The sequence below is a fragment of the Oncorhynchus mykiss genome, chromosome 5 (genome assembly GCF_013265735.2).
Source record: "Oncorhynchus mykiss isolate Arlee chromosome 5, USDA_OmykA_1.1, whole genome shotgun sequence".
Classification (NCBI taxonomy): Eukaryota; Metazoa; Chordata; class Actinopteri; order Salmoniformes; family Salmonidae; genus Oncorhynchus; species Oncorhynchus mykiss.
This window is the reverse complement of record NC_048569.1, coordinates 33,902,339-33,922,848: the sequence shown is the minus strand read 5'-3', so window position 1 is coordinate 33,922,848 and position 20,510 is coordinate 33,902,339. Positions and strand designations below refer to the sequence as shown.

Here is a 20,510-nt window from a genome sequence, read left to right as displayed (position 1 = left end):
GGGTATTCAAACCATTCAAACCATTTCTCTTACTGGCCCAACACTCCGACCACTAGGCTACCTGCCGCCCTAGATGAGGTATAATGTTAATGTTGAGCAGTGACGTATGAGGCAGTGATGTCACGGCTCAGAGTTGAGTACGGGAGCGAGAAGGCGGAACCCTAGGCATGTATTAGCTGGCACGTGTGTTCTGTAAAAAAACTTGTATTACTTTACATTAAACAAGAATGTACAGAAATAGTTTGTCTTCATAAAGTGACATACACCACAGGTGGTTGTTTGTAAGTCACTCGCTATGTGTTTGCAAGTGTATGTGTGTGTGTGTGTGTGTGTGTGTGTGTGTGTGTGTGTGTGTGTGTGTGTGTGTGTGTGTGTGTGTCAGTGCGCGTGTGTGTCTGCTCGCATGTATGAGAGGCATAGCGAGTCACGCCTGCTGTAGTGTAGCGAGTAGCGACCTGTGCAGTCCAGACACCCTTGGAAGCAGCCGTGTGAGATCCAGTCTTTCAATGATTTTCCCTTTCTGGGAAATCAACCCACAGCAGGCTAAAAAAAGGAGAGCTGTTTAGAAGCTGTTAAAGCATCCCACAGAGGTCCCGTAGTTTCTCCACTACAGAACAGAAACTGAGAAACCCCTTTTGAAATGAGTAAAACTAGAGCGGTATTGGAAGAGCTAAGCAGAAACACAGGAGTCAGGCTGCCAGCTGGTACTAGCGGAGCTGAGAGTGCAGCAAGGCGAAGGCTTCGCTTGGGGGACTCTCCAGGGCTATGTTCCTTTATAAATGTTGCCCACCAGCGCTTAGGGCCGTAATACACCATGTCTTTGTCTGAATGCTTTTCTGTGTTTGTTTGGGGACTTTTCAAGGCATTCTATATGTGTTTATGTGCTTTAGGCTTGTTCTGAGGTTGGTCTTTCTTTTTATGACAGAAACAATACTATGGGACTCTGTGTGTTTGTGTTGACGACCGTCTCCTATGGAACATGCAGCTTTTCTTCAACGAAGACAATAAAAAAATTTCACTAACTACATGCATCTGCTCTGACAATGAAGCAAATGTTGCGGCCACACAAAGACTAGCTGTTCTGCTCCGGCTGGAAACATGAAGTACCATGAGGCCTGAGAGTGCCAGCCAGCAGCCAGCAGCACACAGTGACCACTGTGTGGATAATATTCAGAAAACACTCTCTCTGTTAAGTCTGTGTAGGTGTGGGGAGCTGGAGAGTGTAGACTTGTTTTGCTTCCATTCCGGGTAGTTGGTTGTACATAGTTTGGCATCACTAGGTGCATAGCTTAAAATCTCCACCGTCTGCAACTTTGTAATAATGTTTCTTTTTCTGGGAGGAAAACTGAAACCAAAAACAACTTGAACAATGAGCAATATTCTTCTCCCATAAACCCTTACTAAAAACACACACATGCACGTAGACACGCACACTTGGTTATCAGATGGGAGAGGTGAGAGGTTATTGATTGCTGTGAGTGAGAGTGACAGTCCCAGTGTATCTATAAAATCTCTCAACTGGAGGTCGACCGATTATGATTTTTTTGCCGACACCAATACCGATTATTGGTGGACCCAAAAAAAAGTCGATGCCGATTAATCGGGAAGATTTTTTTTAGATGTATTTGTAATGATGACAATTACAACAATACTGAATGAACACTTTTTAAAAAAACTTAATATAATACATAAATAAAATCAATTTAGTCTCAAAAGAATAATGAAACATGTTCAATTTGGTTCATATAATGCAAAAACACAGTGTTGGAGAAGAAAATAAAAGTGCAATATGTGCCATGTAAAAAAGCTGAAGTTTAAGTTCCTTGCTCAGAACATATGAAAGCTGGTGGTTCCTTTTAACATGAGTCTTCAATATTCCCAGTTAAGAAGTTTTAGGTTGTAGTTATTATAGGAATTATAGGACTACTTCTTTCTATACCATTTGTATTTCATATACCTTTGACAATTGGATATTCTTATAGGCACTATAGTATTGCCATCCTAATCTCGGGAGTTGATAGGCTTGAAGTCATAAACAGCGCTGTGCTTCAAGCATTGCGAAGAGCTGCTGGCAAACGCAGGAAAGTATGTTTGAATGAATGCTTACGAGCCTGCTGCTGTCGACCACCGCTCAGTCAGACTGATCTATCAAAAACAGTTGAAGTCGGAAGTTAACATAGACCTTAGCCAAATACATTTAAATTCAGGTTAATGCCCAAGATCTTTATGGGGTTCAAGGCAAACTTCCCTGAGGTTTATTTTTGTACCCAGATATGGCCCAGGCAGTGCTCCCCTTCTGGACAGTTTATGTTAGTCCAGACAGTACAGGGCTGGGCGTTATTACTACCTGCTAGAGGACACCTGCAGGGTGAGAAATGGGGAGAGGTGAGGAGGCGGAGGAGGGCAACAGTTTAGCACACTGCATGAGGGCTCCAGCAACACCTGGCAGGCTATTCAACACTACACATAAAGAGAACACTAGCCTTTTACACACACTTTATCAGGCGTGTCCAATTACCTCAGGCTGTGTAGAACACCGCCCAGTGCAGTCAAAAACATAGTTTTTCTGTGTTTTATATATATTTCCACATTACGAGGATGGAATAATACTGTAAAATAGTGAGAATATTAATAATAACCTTTTAGTGTAAGAAATTCCAGCCTATTTTGGTGAGACAGAGTTTTGGCCTACCTGGTGACATCAAAAGGCTCTGAATTAGTTAGTACAATAAGAAAGAGTTCCAAACCTCTCTGCCAATAACAGCTGGTTTTCCCCTCCCCACTCAGACCACTCCCAGACAGTCCTAGCAAAATTCTTGCTCTTGCTTTTTGACCATTTTCATTTAAAACAATCATGATTTTATATTTAAATAAAAACGGCTGCATTGGACCTTCAATAGCAAACGCAAAATATAGCCTGGGCCAAATACAATAACTGTGACAGAAAGACTACGATGGGAAACAAATATAGCCTGGGCCAAATACAATAACTGTGACAGAAAGACTACGATGGGAAACAAATATAGCCTGGGCCAAATACAATAACTGTGACAGAAAGACTACGATGGGAAACAAATATAGCCTGGGCCAAATACAATAACTGTGACAGAAAGACTACGATGGGAAACAAATATAGAAAGAGGGAAATAGTCGACAAGAGAGAGTTTATTAGAGACAGAGGAGAGAGAGGGAGGAAGGAGGAGTATGACAGAGCAAAGCAGTTGGAAAGCATATTGAGCATTCACACCACACAATGCTAATCTTACAGGGAAAGGTGGAGGAGGAGGATAACAGGTAGGAGGAGGAAGAGGGAGGAGGAGGAGTGGTGGATTAAATGGAATCCCCAATGAGAAATAGGACAGAGTGGTGGAGTACTCCACGCTACCTTTAGCCTAGTGCTGCTGGCCCTTGGTAACCCATGCCAGCATGTATTAGGCTATAGTGCTGCTGGCCCTTGGTATCCCATCCCAGCATGTATTAGGCTATAGTGCTGCTGGTCCTTGGTATCCCATGCCAGCATGTATTAGGCTATAGTGCTGCTGGCCCTTGGTATCCCATCCCAGCATGTATTAGGCTATAGTGCTGCTGGCCCTTGGTATTCCATCCCAGCATGTATTAGGCTATAGTGCTGCTGGTCCTTGGTATCCCATCCCAGCATGTATTAGGCTATAGTTCTGCTGGTCCTTGGTATTCCATCCCAGCATGTATTAGGCTATAGTGCTGCTGGCCCTTGGTAACCCATGCCAGCATGTATTAGGCTATAGTGCTGCTGGCCCTTGGTAACCCATGCCAGCATGTATTAGGCTATAGTGCTGCTGGCCCTTGGTAACCCTTGCCAGCATGTATTAGGCTATAGTGCTGCTGGCCCTTGGTAACCCATGCCAGCATGTATTAGGCTATAGTGCTGCTGGCCCTTGGTATCCCATCCCAGCATGTATTAGGCTATAGTGCTGCTGGTCCTTGGTATCCCATGCCAGCATGTATTAGGCTATAGTGCTGCTGGCCCTTGGTATCCCATCCCAGCATGTATTAGGCTATAGTGCTGCTGGCCCTTGGTATTCCATCCCAGCATGTATTAGGCTATAGTGCTGCTGGTCCTTGGTATCCCATCCCAGCATGTATTAGGCTATAGTTCTGCTGGTCCTTGGTATTCCATCCCAGCATGTATTAGGCTATAGTGCTGCTGGCCCTTGGTAACCCATGCCAGCATGTATTAGGCTATAGTGCTGCTGGCCCTTGGTAACCCATGCCAGCATGTATTAGGCTATAGTGCTGCTGGCCCTTGGTAACCCTTGCCAGCATGTATTAGGCTATAGTGCTGCTGGTCCTTGGTATCCCATCCCAGCATGTATTAGGCTTTAGTGTTGCTGGTCCTTGGTATTCCATCCCAGCATGTATTAGGCTATAGTGCTGCTGGCCCTGGTATCCCATCCCAGCATGTATTAGGCTTTACTGCTGCTGGTCCTTGGTATTCCATCCCAGCATGCAGGCTATAGTGCTGCTGGTCCTTGGTATCCCATCCCAGCATGTATTAGGCTATAGTGCTGCTGGTCCTTGGTATCCCATCCCAGCATGTATTAGGCTATAGTGCTGCTGGTCCATGGTATCCCATCCCAGCATGTATTAGGCTTTACTGCTGCTGGTCCTTGGTATTCCATCCCATCATGCAGGCTATAGTGCTGCTGGTCCTTGGTATCCCATCCCAGCATGTATTAGGCTATAGTGCTGCTGGTCCTTGGTATCCCATCCCAGCATGTATTAGGCTATAGTGCTGCTGGCCCTTGGTATTCCATCCCAGCATGTATTAGGCTATAGTGCTGCTGGTCCTTGGTATCCCATCCCAGCATGTATTAGGCTATAGTGCTGCTGGTCCTTGGTATTTCATCCCAGCATGTATTATGCTATAGTGCTGCTGGTCCTTGGTATTCCATCCCAGCATGTATTATGATATAGTGCTGCTGGTCCTTGGTATCCCATCCCAGCATGTATTAGGCTATAGTGCTGCTAGCCCTTGGTATTCCATCCCAGCATGTATTATGCTATAGTGCTGCTGGCCCTTGGTATTCCATCCCAGCATGTATTAGGCTATAGTGCTGCTGGTCCTTGGTATCCCATCCCAGCATGTATTAGGCTATAGTACAGCTGGTCCTTGGTATCCCATCCCAGCATGTATTAGGCTATAGTGCTGCTAGCCCTTGGTATTCCATCCCAGCATGTATTATGCTATAGTGCTGCTGGCCCTTGGTATTCCATCCCAGCATGTATTAGGCTATAGTGTTGCTGGTCCTTGGTATCCCATCCCAGCATGTATTAGGCTATAGTACAGCTGGTCCTTGGTATCCCATCCCAGCATGTATTAGGCTATAGTACAGCTGGTCCTTGGTATCCCATCCCAGCATGTATTAGGCTATAGTACAGCTGGTCCTTGGTATTCCATCCCAGCATGTATTATGCTATAGTGCTGCTGGTCCTTGGTATTCCATCCCAGCATGTATTAGGCTATAGTGTTGCTGGTCCTTGGTATCCCATCCCAGCATGTATTAGGCTATAGTATAGCTGGTCCTTGGTATCCCATCCCAGCATGTATTAGGCTATAGTACAGCTGGTCCTTGGTATTCCATCCCAGCATGTATTAGGCTATAGTGTTGCTGGTCCTTGGTATCCCATCCCAGCATGTATTAGGCTATAGTGTTGCTGGTCCTTGGTATCCCATCCCAGCATGTATTAGGCTATAGTACAGCTGGTCCTTGGTATTCCATCCCAGCATGTATTAGGCTATAGTGTTGCTGGTCCTTGGTATCCCATCCCAGCATGTATTAGGCTATAGTGTTGCTGGTCCTTGGTATCCCATCCCAGCATGTATTAGGCTATAGTACAGCTGGTCCTTGGTATCCCATCCCAGCATGTATTAGGCTATAGTACAGCTGGTCCTTGGTAATCCATCCCAGCATGTATTAGGCTATAGTGCTGCTGGCCCTTGGTATTCCATCCCAGCATGTATTAGGCTATAGTACAGCTGGTCCTTGGTATCCCATCCCAGCATGTATTAGGCTATAGTGCTGCTGGCCCTTGGTATTCCATCCCAGCATGTATTAGGCTATAGTGCTGCTGGTCCTTGGTAATCCATCCCAGCATGTATTAGGCTATAGTACAGCTGGTCCTTGGTATCCCATCCCAGCATGTATTAGGCTATAGTGCTGCTGGTCCTTGGTAATCCATCCCAGCATGTATTAGGCTATAGTACAGCTGGTCCTTGGTATCCCATCCCAGCATGTATTAGGCTATAGTGCTGCTGGTCCTTGGTATCCCATCCCAGCATGTATTAGGCTATAGTACAGCTGGTCCTTGGTATCCCATCCCAGCATGTATTAGGCTATAGTGCTGCTGGTCCTTGGTAATCCATCCCAGCATGTATTAGGCTATAGTGCTGCTGGTCCTTGGTAATCCATCCCAGCATGTATTAGGCTATAGTGCTGCTGGTCCTTGGTATCCCATCCCAGCATGTATTAGGCTATAGTGCTGCTGGTCCTTGGTATTCCATCCCAGCATGTATTAGGCTATAGTGCTGCTGGTCCTTGGTATTCCATCCCAGCATGTATTAGGCTATAGTGCTGCTGGTCCTTGGTATTCCATCCCAGCATGTATTAGGCTATAGTGCTGCTGGTCCTTGGTATCCCATCCCAGCATGTATTAGGCTATAGTACAGCTGGTCCTTGGTATCCCATCCCAGCATGTATTAGGCTATAGTACAGCTGGTCCTTGGTATCCCATCCCAGCATGTATTATGCTATAGTACAGCTGGTCCTTGGTATCCCATCCCAGCATGTATTAGGCTATAGTACAGCTTGTCCTTGGTATCCCATCCCAGCATGTATTAGGCTATAGTACAGCTGGTCCTTGGTATCCCATCCCAGCATGTATTAGGCTATAGTACAGCTGGTCCTTGGTATCCCATCCCAGCATGTATTAGGCTATAGTGCTGCTGGTCCTTGGTATCCCATCCCAGCATGTATTAGGCTATAATACAGCTGGTCCTTGGTATCCCATCCCAGCATGTATTAGGCTATAGTGCTGCTGGTCCTTGGTATCTCATCCCAGCATGTATTAGGCTATAGTACAGCTGGTCCTTGGTATCCCATCCCAGCATGTATTAGGCTATAGTGCTGCTGGTCCTTGGTATCCCATCCCAGCATGTATTAGGCTATAGTGCTGCTGGTCCTTGGTATCCCATCCCAGCATGTATTAGGCTATAGTACAGCTGGTCCTTGGTATCCCATCCCAGCATGTATTAGGCTATAGTACAGCTGGTCCTTGGTATCGCATCCCAGCATGTATTAGGCTATAGTGCTGCTGGTCCTTGGTATCCCATCCCAGCATGTATTAGGCTATAGTACAGCTGGTCCTTGGTATCCCATCCCAGCATGTATTAGGCTTTAGTGCTGCTGGTCCTTGGTATCCCATCCCAGCATGTATTAGGCTATAGTACAGCTGGTCCTTGGTATCCCATCCCAGCATGTATTAGGCTATAGTGCTGCTGGTCCTTGGTATCCCATCCCAGCATGTATTAGGCTATAGTACAGCTGGTCCTTGGTATCCCATCCCAGCATGTATTAGGCTATAGTGCTGCTGGTCCTTGGTATCCCATCCCAGCATGTATTAGGCTATAGTGCTGCTGGTCCTTGGTATCCCATCCCAGCATGTATTATGATATAGTACAGCTGGTCCTTGGTATCCCATCCCAGCATGTATTAAGCTATAGTGCTGCTGGTCCTTGGTATCCCATCCCAGCATGTATTAGGCTATAGTACAGCTGGTCCTTGGTATCCCATCCCAGCATGTATTAGGCTATAGTGCTGCTGGTCCTTGGTATCCCATCCCAGCATGTATTAGGCTATAGTGCTGCTGGTCCTTGGTATCCCATCCCAGCATGTATTATGATATAGTACAGCTGGTCCTTGGTATCCCATCCCAGCATGTATTAGGCTATAGTGCTGCTGGTCCTTGGTATCCCATCCCAGCATGTATTATGATATAGTACAGCTGGTCCTTGGTATCCCATCCCAGCATGTATTAGGCTATAGTGCTGCTGGTCCTTGGTATCCCATCCCAGCATGTATTAGGCTATAGTACAGCTGGTCCTTGGTATCCCATCCCAGCATGTATTAGGCTATAGTGCTGCTGGTCCTTGGTATCCCATCCCAGCATGTATTAGGCTATAGTACAGCTGGTCCTTGGTATCCCATCCCAGCATGTATTAGGCCACTGCTCTTGATAATACATGCATTTTAATTAGCATTTTACAGCTCTTTGATTGCAGATATCAGACAGCATTAGATTCAACAGTCCCAATCTTCATGACATTAGATCTATTAGTCCCTGTCTTTGTATTTTTATGACTGTGGGCTGCTCTGAAACACTGTGTCTGACTGTCTGACTGTCTCCTTCCTTGAAGCTCTAATGATCATTAACGAGTATATCCATATAAAAAGTTTACAGAGTGAGTGGTCAACAAAAAATGATTACTTTCCTTTCAAATCAGAGTGATGCAATATTTTTGGAAAACACAACCATAACAATTTCTGATTAAAAATAGCCTTTCCAGTGATTTTCCCATACAATACATCTCAACATCCTGACCTGATGTGAACAGCTGTAGTTGTTTCTTTGTGTGTGATTGCGGTTTTGGGGATTTAGGGACTACAGCTGTAAGGCTTTGGTCACAAAGCCGTGTGTGCTCTGCTCCACTCTGCCCCTCACATCAGCATTGCCAGCGTTACAGTCACCTTGTCCCATTCACCTGACTTGACCAATCACTGCTCTAGACTCCAGCAGCGTTCTCTGCTTACTGGCCGATAATGCTTTCAATAACAACCCTGAGAGGGCATAGAGCCAATGGGTGCGCAATCGTAAAGAAAGTAAAGGATTGTCACCTAGTGTGACACTTGTCCTTAGTTGACTCGTGCGACAGACGGTTGAGAAAAGTGGATTAACCATGATCCATCATCTGTAATACTATTTTGTAATGAGCCTAAGCTGCCTCGACGGTTTACTTTCTGTCTACAAATTCTTTCCAAATGCACTTATACCAGTGTAGTAATCCTGCAATTAATAAAGTAACAGCAGTTCTTGTCCATTATGACCAATAGTGTGCAACTGCAGTCCGCAATTCAGGGCATTCTGCATCCCATTGGTTCCTGCTGAACGCCCCCACCTCGAGCATGACATCTTCAAAAGGGAAATAAAAGTATTATCCTGTAGACAGTGTCCTTCACTTCTGTCTGGCAAACACCTTGCTGTCACCGTCATTAACATTGCCGACAGGCGGGGGTGAAGGACACTGTCTACAGGTGGCCCTCGCCTCCCGCTAGTACAGCAGTGTGCTAACTAGCTAGTTCGCTTGCTAGTTAGTGACACATTGTGCTAGCTTGTTAGTTAAAGGAAAACTCCACAAGAAAAAAACATTTTTGTATTTGTTTCATGCATCATATGATGCGAAATGCATCATACAGGGATGATTTCTGTATTTTGAAAGTGACATATCTTGAAAACGTGATTGCTGACAAGAAAAACATTTTGGGACTATGTCAACAATGGATTAACGAAACAAATACCAAAATATTTTGGGTGGAATTTTCCTTTAAGCTTTAATGCTGGTGGAGTTTATCACTCCATTCAAGAGCATATGAAAAAGAATCCCTCCGTGATGAAAAATGAAAGAGGACAGGTACCCTATTTGATTTTTTTTCCCTTTTTCATGTGGTTGATTCCTGGGAGTGTACCTGTCCATCATAGCGGTGCCTGTGGGGCCGGTAAGAGAGGGAGGGAGCGAGGGAGGGGAAATAATGAGAGCACACGCTGCCAGCGTGGAATTCACAAACGCTTCTCCCTGTGGGGGCCCATCCTCCCCGACGCCCCCTCTTAACTCCCACTGCGCTCCACAGCCACAGCCACACACAACCACAGGCAGGGAAGGAAGGATACAGCTTCTGCTGTCCGCCAGGCCGGCCAACGAATCACAGCCCAGAGACAGAGTCAGGTACACCTCTGCTGCCTCTGGGCAGACGGCACTGCAGAATGGTGTGCTGAGAATCCTCAAAGAGCCGGGTGGAGCCGGGGCCAGGGACTATTCCCATTGTGTCTGTTACTAAATTCAGAGTAAACATTCACAGTGCCAAAACAAAAGGAAGGCAATTATTTCCACAATAGGAATTTGACTGTACAATTCTTTGAGAGCTCAATAAAACAATTTCATACAGCACATCAGGGGTTTATCTGCTCTGGGCCCAAATTAAATGGCTGTGGCTGTTGAATGCTGTCAGAATGAGAACAGTGTTGAAAAACAGAGAGCTGATTCTAAGGAAAGTGAGTCTCTGCTGATTTAAAGATATTACTGCTACTGTTTTCTGAGTTTCTGAGAAACACAGTTCTGAAGTGGGTTGATATAGGCTACGATAGGTTTACTGCATGTGTAAATACAGACAGACAAATTGGAATCATGGCACAGGTGGTCTCAGTTGACAGCTGGATGAAATCCACGAGACTGAATTCATTTCAGATAAAGATATCTGGACATCTGCTTGCCAGAAGCCAGCTTCACTATGCGTCCAACAGACTCAACCTGGACGACCCACGCACATTTGATTTGTCAGGGACATTGACAAAGGTAAATGTCAGAATTTTTTCACATACCATATTTCCTTTGTGTTCTGAACAGCCAGCAGAGTGACAATAGAAACACATACTGAACTGACCACATTCTGAATCAATTCCAAGATAGCATCACTGGCCCTGAGCAGTACCAACACAGTCCCAGACAACAGCCATCGCCCGGCCACCACCTGTTTCCGAGGAATGGCGGTAACAAGACGATGACTAATGAGGCCATGGGATGAGAGGGAGGGGGGGTCCTGGGGGGAGGGGGGGTTCCTAAAGGCGGAGGGAACTTGCCATCTATAATTCATAGCAGGAGAATTATCATCAGGAGTGTGCCTTCAGGAATGAATAATAGATTGTGTCTTGGCAGCTTTATGTAAAAACATGCAGTGGGTGTTCTGTCTCCTGATAGACGGGAGACGGACGAGAGGACAGGGACAGAAGACACACGGGGACACTAAGAGGGAACAAGGACAGGGACACAGAGGAGTCAGCTGAGAAGAGGACAGGGGTGTTAAACTGTCTGAGGAGAGGTGTCTGGACATGAAGAGTGATGGAGAGGTTGACCCAATATGTGACCCTGATTGACCCCCATGCCTCTGTGTGTTACTCTCCCCAGCCTGACACGGAGTCCCTCTAACCTGACCTGCTTATTCAGGCAAACAGGATATGCAATACCGTAAATTGCAAGCAAATAAAGTAAAGCATCTTTTTAAATGCAGGCTGCAGCTTCTGTAAAAATAAATGGAAAAACGACTTAGACGTCAGTTTTCCCTTTATAGCTACATTCCCTCACTTCTGGCCTCCCATAATCTCCCGAATAGATGTGTGCAGCCTTGGGACAGGACCAGAGGCATGTGGTTGGTCAGTGAAAGGCAGAGCAGGGAAAGAGCCGAGGGCGAGGTTGGAATCTACCTCAGCAGACTGCAGGCATGCTCCACACACAGCTCAGCAGACGGCTCAGTCTCACTGTTCAGGGTGGGGATGCTGAGAAACAGGATTATTTTCAGCACCATGGTGTAGGAAGCGGTAAGGAAACAAGGGGAGCAGAGGTCAGTGTGCAGAGGCTTCAGAGGCTCCAGAGAAGCAGGGAGAGCAATCAGCCACTGCACTGCCTCAGAATGGTAATCACATCACACCGACACTGTCTCAGAGGCTACACAATGGCTACAGCTCGTGGCTAAGTCTTATCACAACACACTTAGGGCTGGGCAGTGAACCATAAAAAACGATATACCGTATTAATTTTTACATTAAATAATTCAGTAATGAATTGAAAAAGCTATAGCAATCATCTGTTTTTATTGACAGTAAGAAACTGCTAACAGCTGAGTGGCTGCTTGCTAGCACAACAAGTCAACAACTTCTGGAGGGAAAGCTCGCCAAACAGAGCACCCCTGAGATCATCTGACTACCTAGTGGTGAAAGTAAAAACTGCAATTGAAGCAGAAAATGCACAGTGAAACAGGATAATTATTATTCTGTCAAGGAAAAGTGTTTTGGGGAACGAAATAGAGGCATACTAAGACAAATTAAATGTCTTGATAACAAATTAGTGCAGGAAATTAAGAAATTGATTAAAATAGTGGAAGTGAATGCTGGAATTGAACAATTAACTACGCAAATTGAAACCATTTGTCGAGTACCAGCATTAGAGGCTATAAGAGGATTATGATCCCTATGCAATGTTCTAAATAAGACTACTAAAGGAAATTAAGGAAATTAAGAAATTCACTCAAATGGAAGTGGAAGTGAATGCTGGAATTGAACAAATAACTAAGTGAAGTGAAACCCTTTCAAATCAAAATCAAATCAAATCAATTGCATTTGTCACATGCTCCGTGAAATGCTTACTTATAAGCCCTTAACCAACAATGCAGTTTTAAGAAAAATAAGTGTTTAGAAAGTATTTACTAAAATAACCTGTTGTAAAACATGATTTTTTTAAATTAAATAAAGAAGAAGAAGAAAAAGACATATATATATATATATATATATATATATATATATATAGAATTTAGGACCAACAAATAAAATAACATTAGCGAGACTATATACAGGGGGTACTGGTACAGAGTCAATGTGTGGGGACACAGGTTAATCGAGGTAATTGAGGTCATATGTACATGTAGATAGAGGTAAAGTGACTATGCATGGATAATAAACAGAGAGCAGTAGCTGGGTAAAAAAGGGGAAGGGGGACAATGCAAATAGTCTGGGTAGCCATTTGATTAGCTGTTCAGGACTCTTATGGCTTGGGGGTAGAGGCTGTTAAGAAGCCTTTTGGACCTAGACTGGGCACTCCAGTACCGCTTGCCATGCGGTAGCAGAGAGAACAGTCTATGACTAGGGTGGATGGAGTCTTTGGCAATCTTCCTCTGACACCGCCTGGTATAGAGCTCCTGGATGGCAGGAAGCTTGGCCCCAGTGATGTACTGGGCCGTACACACTACCCTCTGTAGTGCCATGCGGTCGGAGGCTGAGCAGTTGCCATACCAGGCAGTGATGCAACCAGTCAGTATGCTCTCGATGGTGCAGCTGTAGAACTTTTTGAGGAACTGAGGACCCATGCCAAATCTTTTCAGTCTCCTGGGGGGGAATAGGCATTGTCATGCCCTCTTCACGACTGTCTTGGTGTGTTTGGACCATGATAGTTTGTTGGCGATGTGAACACCAAGGAACTTGAATTAATGCAGGAAATGAATGCAGGAAATTAAGAAATTTATTAAAATGGTGGAATGTAACAAATAACTATGAAAATGGAAACCATTGGTTGAGTACCAGAGCTGGTCAAACACAAGCTGTCATTAAAAAAATGAATGCACCTCCCTCCCCAACTTTCAAATATTTTCACATGACCCCCCCCCCCCCCCCCCCCCCCCCCCCCCCCCCCCCTGATAAAATGAACCAAAAAAAGGTATTAGCACCAAAAATAACAATAACTGTAGCAACCCTGTGTTTATAAACCTGGATATCAACTTCAACATGGCTTTGTGGCACAGCCGATGCTGTTCAGGGCTACGGGCCAGAAGGTTGAGGGTTCGCGAGCTCCCTCTCCCCTGCCAGTATCATTACACTACCATCAGAGGTGGCTGCAGACAATTATCAGATGGGGGGGAAATCAGATTTATATTTATTTATAATTATATCCACCAACATGTTTCTGAGACAACCAATAAGCAACACATAACTGCATACCGATTACTGACTTTGAGCGCTTATTATCATGGTTTGCGTTGTCAACACCACAATCAAGTATGTCAATCTCAACAAACTGAAAATACATCACTCTCTACTCAGTACTGAAGGCTTGATTTGACACTTTTCCCGAATGTCATTCAACTTTTTGGTGTTTTGTAATAGATGTCTCTTTTCATTCATGGCCGTTGCACAGTTTGGATGCTGGAATTATATTTGAAAGGAGTGGATGAAAATGAGCAAGTAGCCTACAGGAGACTAGTCAGATTAAAACATTGTGACTAGTTGTTTATGGCACAAATAAAAAGGTATTATATTTTAAAAGTTAGGTTCTAGGTCAAGGCATCGGAAAGGAGGCAGAATCCGTGTTAAAGCTTTCCTGAATAACTGAGCCTGCTGGGAGCATAAGCCTGTGTGGCTACGACTATATAGGATGACTTGGGAGAATAATGATCTGCAACAGACAGTAAGTACACCAGTATCAGAAGTAAAAATACTGTTCCTTTCTATAATTTATAATCTGTCGAGAGTAGACATACAACTGATCCAAATTAAATGAGTGGAATGAAAGAGTCAAATAACAGGGCTTTTGCACCATTATTCAAATTACATTTACACTGCACTGTTTAAAGAGTAGAATTTTACACAATGGTACTCACTTGAAAATAATAAGGGAATTATTCATTGGATTGTGGTGTTGTAGGCTAGTCTAGGTAGGATCATTTTATTGTCCCTAAACAAGATCTATAGGGGAGATTTTTGAAATGCCTGTCTTCACCTGTTCTTTGATGCACCTGGTCTCTCAGCTGCCTGTCAGCTTTTCCTCTATCTTGTGGATGTATGTGTGTGGTGTGATTGCTAGTTACCTTATTGCAGATCTGGACAAACAATCCTACTACCACTATTGTCACTATGGATAGAGGGCAGGATATACAGTTAAACTGGTAGACTATATTGACTTGTGGTATAGTTAGTGCGTGGAAAAGTGTAGTGCATAAGGGAAGTACAGAAAACACCTTGATAGAGGAGGCGCACGCAAGCAAATTTGGCAATATTGAATACAAATCAGGGAACAAAATGTACTACACACCCCTGTGCTCAATAAAAAGACACACAACCCTCCTTAAAACAAAAAATTAAGTTAGACAACCCTTCCCAATTTTGGACCAGCGCCCCCCACCCCAGTAAATGTCAAACTGTCCCTCAGAGCCTGCTAAAGAGGATGTTGATTCCTATGCCATGTTCTACATAGGACTACACTGTCAGTTTTGTCCTCCTATTAATTGGGGGTTGATTGAACAGTATAAAACAATCAGAAAGGAGAAAGCTAATTAAAACCACTTGCCATCCTACCCTCTTAGAAAAAAGGGTTCCAAACGAGTTATTTAGCTGTCCCCATAGGAACACCCTTTTAAGGTTCCAGGTAGAACCCTTTTAGGTTCTAGATAGTACTTGTTTCTAAGAGTGTAGGGTCATGCACTACCCATAAAGTATATCTAGAACTTGTATTATTCAGAAACATCAAATACCGTAAAAAAAAATAAGATATACTGTCATATGTTATTTTGGTCATATCCCCCAGCCCTAAACATACTAAGAGAATAAAGAGGGAGGGTGAGACTGGAGAACAATGAGAGAAAGAGGGGGAGAGAGGGTAAAAGGAAAATAGATAAATGTGAGGGAAGAGAGAGAGAAATGGAAGCTGAAAGAGTGCAGTTTTCTCAAATTAATTGGGAAAGACAGGTGTCTGATGGTTGCAGAGTCTTCCCCCCACCCTCCACTTCCTATCTCTCCATAATTTCCCCTCCACCCCCTTCCTCATTCTCCACCGAGGCAATCATTTAGCCAATGGCATCCTGTCCTACCTGACAGCATTCTCTCTCCTCACTGCTGACATGACAACCAAAGGACACATTTACACAGCCTTTCTCTTGAGAGACAGTCCTTGGATGTCTGAATGTTGCCTACTTCCAAACAAAGTCACTTGATTGTTACTTAAAACCAGTGGCGACCCATCATTCAGGGCTGTTTTGAGCCCCACAATTATTACATATATTTTTGGTGGGGGGGGGGCTTGCCATTTTGCATATTATCTTGGCATTCATATGTGTCACTTATATGGTTTGCAACCAATGTAAAAGTTAATAAAGCCGCATACAAACAATGTCTCTTTTTTGATTTCTTGAGTAAGGCAGCTCCAAAATGCTAGTGTTTCAGCCTAGCTCAATGCTTTCTGTGGTGGTGGGGCAAGCCAGCAGAAAATATGGAGCATTGCGCCGTGATTGGCTCAGTGTTCTGTCACTCATTATGACATTACGTCACAGTTAAGGTTAGACCACGAAAATTCTAGCCCCTTAGGTTTTACATTTTTAGTAACCTTTATTTAACTAGGCAAGTCAGTTAAGTACAAATTCTTATTTACAATGATGGCCTACCGGGGAACAGTGGGTTAACTGCCTTGTTCAGGGGCAGAACGGCAGCTTTTTACCTTGTCAGCTCAGGATTCGATACAGCAACCTTTCGGTTACTGGGTCAACACTCTGACCACTAGGCTACCTGCCGACTCAATGACGCCATCATGATTCGACCTAGTTTTTTTCATGATTCGATTATGATTTGACATTGAGTTCCCAGTTGTCTTGAAAGCACCATAAATCCATAGAATGCCAGACTTTGATGACAAAATTTGCCCACGAAGGACTGCCATGTCACCTTCCTGTTCAAGTGAGCACAGCACAACAAGGTGAGTCCAAAAATGTATTGTATGCTGCTGCAAAAGGATGTAATATGCCAGGGAGATATGTATACTGCAGCTAAGAAAGTAATACTAAGTGTATGTTGTATAGTAAGCTGTTAGTAGCCCATGTGCCTCACCCTAATAATTTGGTCTATTTACCCCTCTTAATTTCGCCTACTGTTCTAACTTGGTGGTGCACATGTAGCCTATAACCTGTTTCAGAGAAATGTAATCATTGAATATTGTAAGAGCTTTCATTGCCTGCTTATATGCCCCCTTTATTTATCCTACGGTTCTGACTTGGTGTACAGGGAGAACACTGTAAGAACGGCCCATGTTCTGAATTCTGTCGCTATACATTTCAAAAGTTCTAAACAAATATTTATATTGACTAAAGTTACATCAGTCCTAGCCCGCTTATTAATGTCTTAATTGAAATTTCGATTGCCTCTTATCTGCTTGTCGTCCCTTTATGCCATAGTTTGTACATCTCAATTGTCAGTAGAAACCACATTTCTTTAAGCAAGTCAGCCATATCAGCTTTGTTTTTTTAAAGGCGGTAAATGAGGCTGAATTAACTGTTTCGCTGCCAGACAAGGCTCCGCTGATAGCCAGGTGTAGCAGTGGTAAAGTGTTGGGACTGCTGTTAGGACTCTGCTGTTGGGACTCTGCTGTTGGGACAGCTTTATGGGCACCATTTGTCACCGTTATAGTGCAATTAATGTATTATTTAGTGTTGTGTTGTGTAGTGGCTTTGCTGGCATGCATTCCACATTTATAAATGTTTTGCCCCACCGAGATGGACATGCTAAAATCGCCATTGCTCAAAACAATGGCAATTTTGATGTAGAGTGGGATGCAGCTGAAAGAGAGTGCAGTCATGTGCAACTGAGTTTGACTGTAAATCGTTCCCTTGTCCTTCACGTTACTTTAGTAAAGTGATTGTTACTTCATCTCTGGGCTTCTTCTCATTGCACAGGCTGTCAGCCAATGTTGCACTCAAATGCACACAGCCATTGCAAAATGCCATTTACCTTGATGCCACAATATCAATTCAATGAATTACAGTCTGAAAGCTTAGCTTGTCCATGAATCAGTTACAATTCAAAGTCAGTTTTGTGTAGAAATAATATAAACTGTTTTCGCTGTCTGCATTTTAAAGAACAATGCTTTGCCTAATGAAGATGACAGTGCAGGATGTCAGAACTTCCATCTCTCATCATCGGCCACAAGTCACAGACAGACCGGAAATCCCCCAATACTGATAAACAGTTAACAGGTGCAGCCTAATTATGCTCACCATCTCAACAGCCAAACAAACTGATTGCCATGTTCATTTAAATGACAGCCATGTTTCTCTGGGAAGCTAATTAAAAGGTAGAAAATCAAGGCTGTTGGGAGGTAGTGGAGGGAACGTTTAGACCCAAGCGTTCCCCCGGGTCTACTGTAATAAGCTGTTTTCATCGCTAATGATGTCATAATGAATATCTAATGAAGGGGAGGGGGGGTTCTGTTCATCTGTGTGGAACAAGAGCTTCTATCCCGGGTGGTAATCGGTGATGGTGGTGAGAAAAGGAGAAGGGAGTTGGGGTGCAGGAGGAGGGTAGTGTGGAGGAGAGAGGGGCAATGGAGAAGGTTTGAGGCTGTTTCAACGACCCAGAACAAGATCACTGAGAGGGGGGTGGGAGGAGGTTCTGAGGGTGCAATTGCTATGCCTGCAGCACTGTGGGCCTGTTAGCCCCATCTCCCTCTGTCTCCCAATCATATGACCCGGGATAGGCCATCATTAGAGAGAGAGAGATGGATTGGAAGGGTGGAAGGTGAACTCTGTTGCCCCTGACAGCGAGCCAGTGCAAACATACAGTATGAGAGGATGAGGAGAAGAAGAAGCTGATGAATCTAGATCAGATGCATCTGATTCAAGCCCCCTGATCCCCAACCCCTCTCACCCATACCCCGTGTTAAACATCATAAAACACTTTCAAGAAGAAAATCCATGTCGTAAGTATAAAAAAGTTAACAAAGGAGTAGGAAGAAAAAGTTCAAGAGGCTGTCTAACCAGCCTTTCTACAAGAAGACAAATACCCTCCTTTATCTTTGCTTAATAGGGAACGCACGCACACGCACCCACACATTTAAATGTAAGCCACATTACAGGGGATATGTTCACATCAATATATTATAATGTGATGCTTTCCCTTAATGGAAAATCAATGCGAAGACAAGCCTGCCACCTCTGAGACCATGAAAAACGCAATTTCCAAATTGACATGTGGAGGGTGTGTGGGATTGATTCTGACTGGGGCCCAATTTTAATATAATTTACTGTGAGCTCATTGACTCACTCCCAGACATCTACAAAATGCCAAACTCTTCTGGCCTCCATGTCCATACATCTGTCAGATAAGAATTTTCATGGGGTTAAATGCCAAAACAGTCCATGTCAACTGAGCCTGGAGGGCATGGCCAGAGGATCTGATGACACTCACAGTGAAGATTAAAGTATGTCCTATAGCTAATTCAATCCTGTTCCCAATCAGACATTTATCCACACCTCAAACTTCAGCCCAGGAAGGCCATTTATACCATCAACAAACACCCCTGATCTGACTCATCCCACCTAGAGACAACAGTGGAAAAAATAGTACAAACTAATCCTAGCATCACAGTATACTGTATACTGGCACTAGATATATACAGTTTCCTATGACATCACTCTGCATATGTGCAATGCTTTATTAACCCACTAGCCTGGCGAGACCTCAACCATTCCCCATGGTTCACAGTAAATAGGATTAGCTGTAAAGAGAGAGATCCAGTTAAATGTTCCCTGGATCTAACACGGACACCTCCAGGGCACCCAGGGCAAGTGAAGAGAACAGGAGGGTTTAACTGCAAGCTGAGGCCCACACCCAGACATAGCAGAAGGGATACTGTAATACCCCAGTGCTTATATCCTGTCCCTAACCCCCACCCCTCACAGTAATACCTGGAAATGAGTCAGCCTCCTGCTGCTGAGCCACACACACACACACACACGCACACGCACACACACACACACACACACGCACACACACACGCACACAGCTTCCAGAAAAAAACATGTACCATCTCACACACTGGCATAAAACAAAGATGTACATATTCACCCAACCACACTCACTGACACATGCACAAAGTGCTGACCCTGAAGTGACACCGTATGCTCTGAAAACTGAAATGCACAATACCCTGCTGCAACAGCAGTCAGATCTGACTGTGAGCTGTAAAAACATTACTATTACATTTCACCCAAAACATCCCATATTCTAATCAAATCTGTGCTGAGCTTATCATTCCAACAATACTGGCTCTCCATAACCAGGCATATTATATTTTCTGAGAAGCAGGAGCAACAGTTTTACCCTGTTGTATCAGATTGGGAAAGAATATCCTATCTCCGAGTAAGACATTGGGCAGGGCAGAACACTCAACACTTCAATAGCTACACACACAGCCTTGTCATGAGGGCCCAAACCACAATGACCTCCCATCCAAAATCAATATCACTCACCTTGCCGAAGTCCCTGACATCAAACAGGTCAAACGGGTCAAACAGTTCACTGTTCCGCAGGCCAAACTTGTCGTGGCACACCTTGAGGAATGTCCGGATGTTCTTCAGACACAGAAACTGGAAGAGAGAGAAAGGAAACGCCACAATGTCAGAAACAGTGTGGAGATCTGTGACGATGCGCACTTGTGAGTTCCCATCAGTTTGGACATTACACTGCATTGCTTTCTAGCCCTTCAAGTGTAATAATTGTTTATGTTGCTAACATTCAGTGGCGGAAAAAGTACCCAATTTGCATACTTGCGTAAATGTAAAGATACCTTCATAGAAAATGAGTCAAGTAAAAGTCACCAAGTAAAATCCTACTTGAGT

The 20,510-nt window shown here is 44.2% G+C and overlaps 1 protein-coding gene across 14 annotated transcripts in view; it reads right to left on the bottom strand.

Annotated features, from left to right (window-relative positions):
• Positions 1 to 20,510, bottom strand: part of LOC110523649 (guanine nucleotide exchange factor VAV2) — a 242,212-nt gene that overhangs the window by 166,136 nt on the left and 55,566 nt on the right. For all 14 annotated transcript variants that reach the window (XM_036977317.1, XM_036977309.1, XM_036977311.1 and 11 more), the window contains exon 2: positions 20,142 to 20,258. In XM_036977317.1, the coding sequence (XP_036833212.1) occupies positions 20,142 to 20,258 (117 nt within the window). The remainder of the gene's footprint in view (positions 1 to 20,141; positions 20,259 to 20,510) is intronic.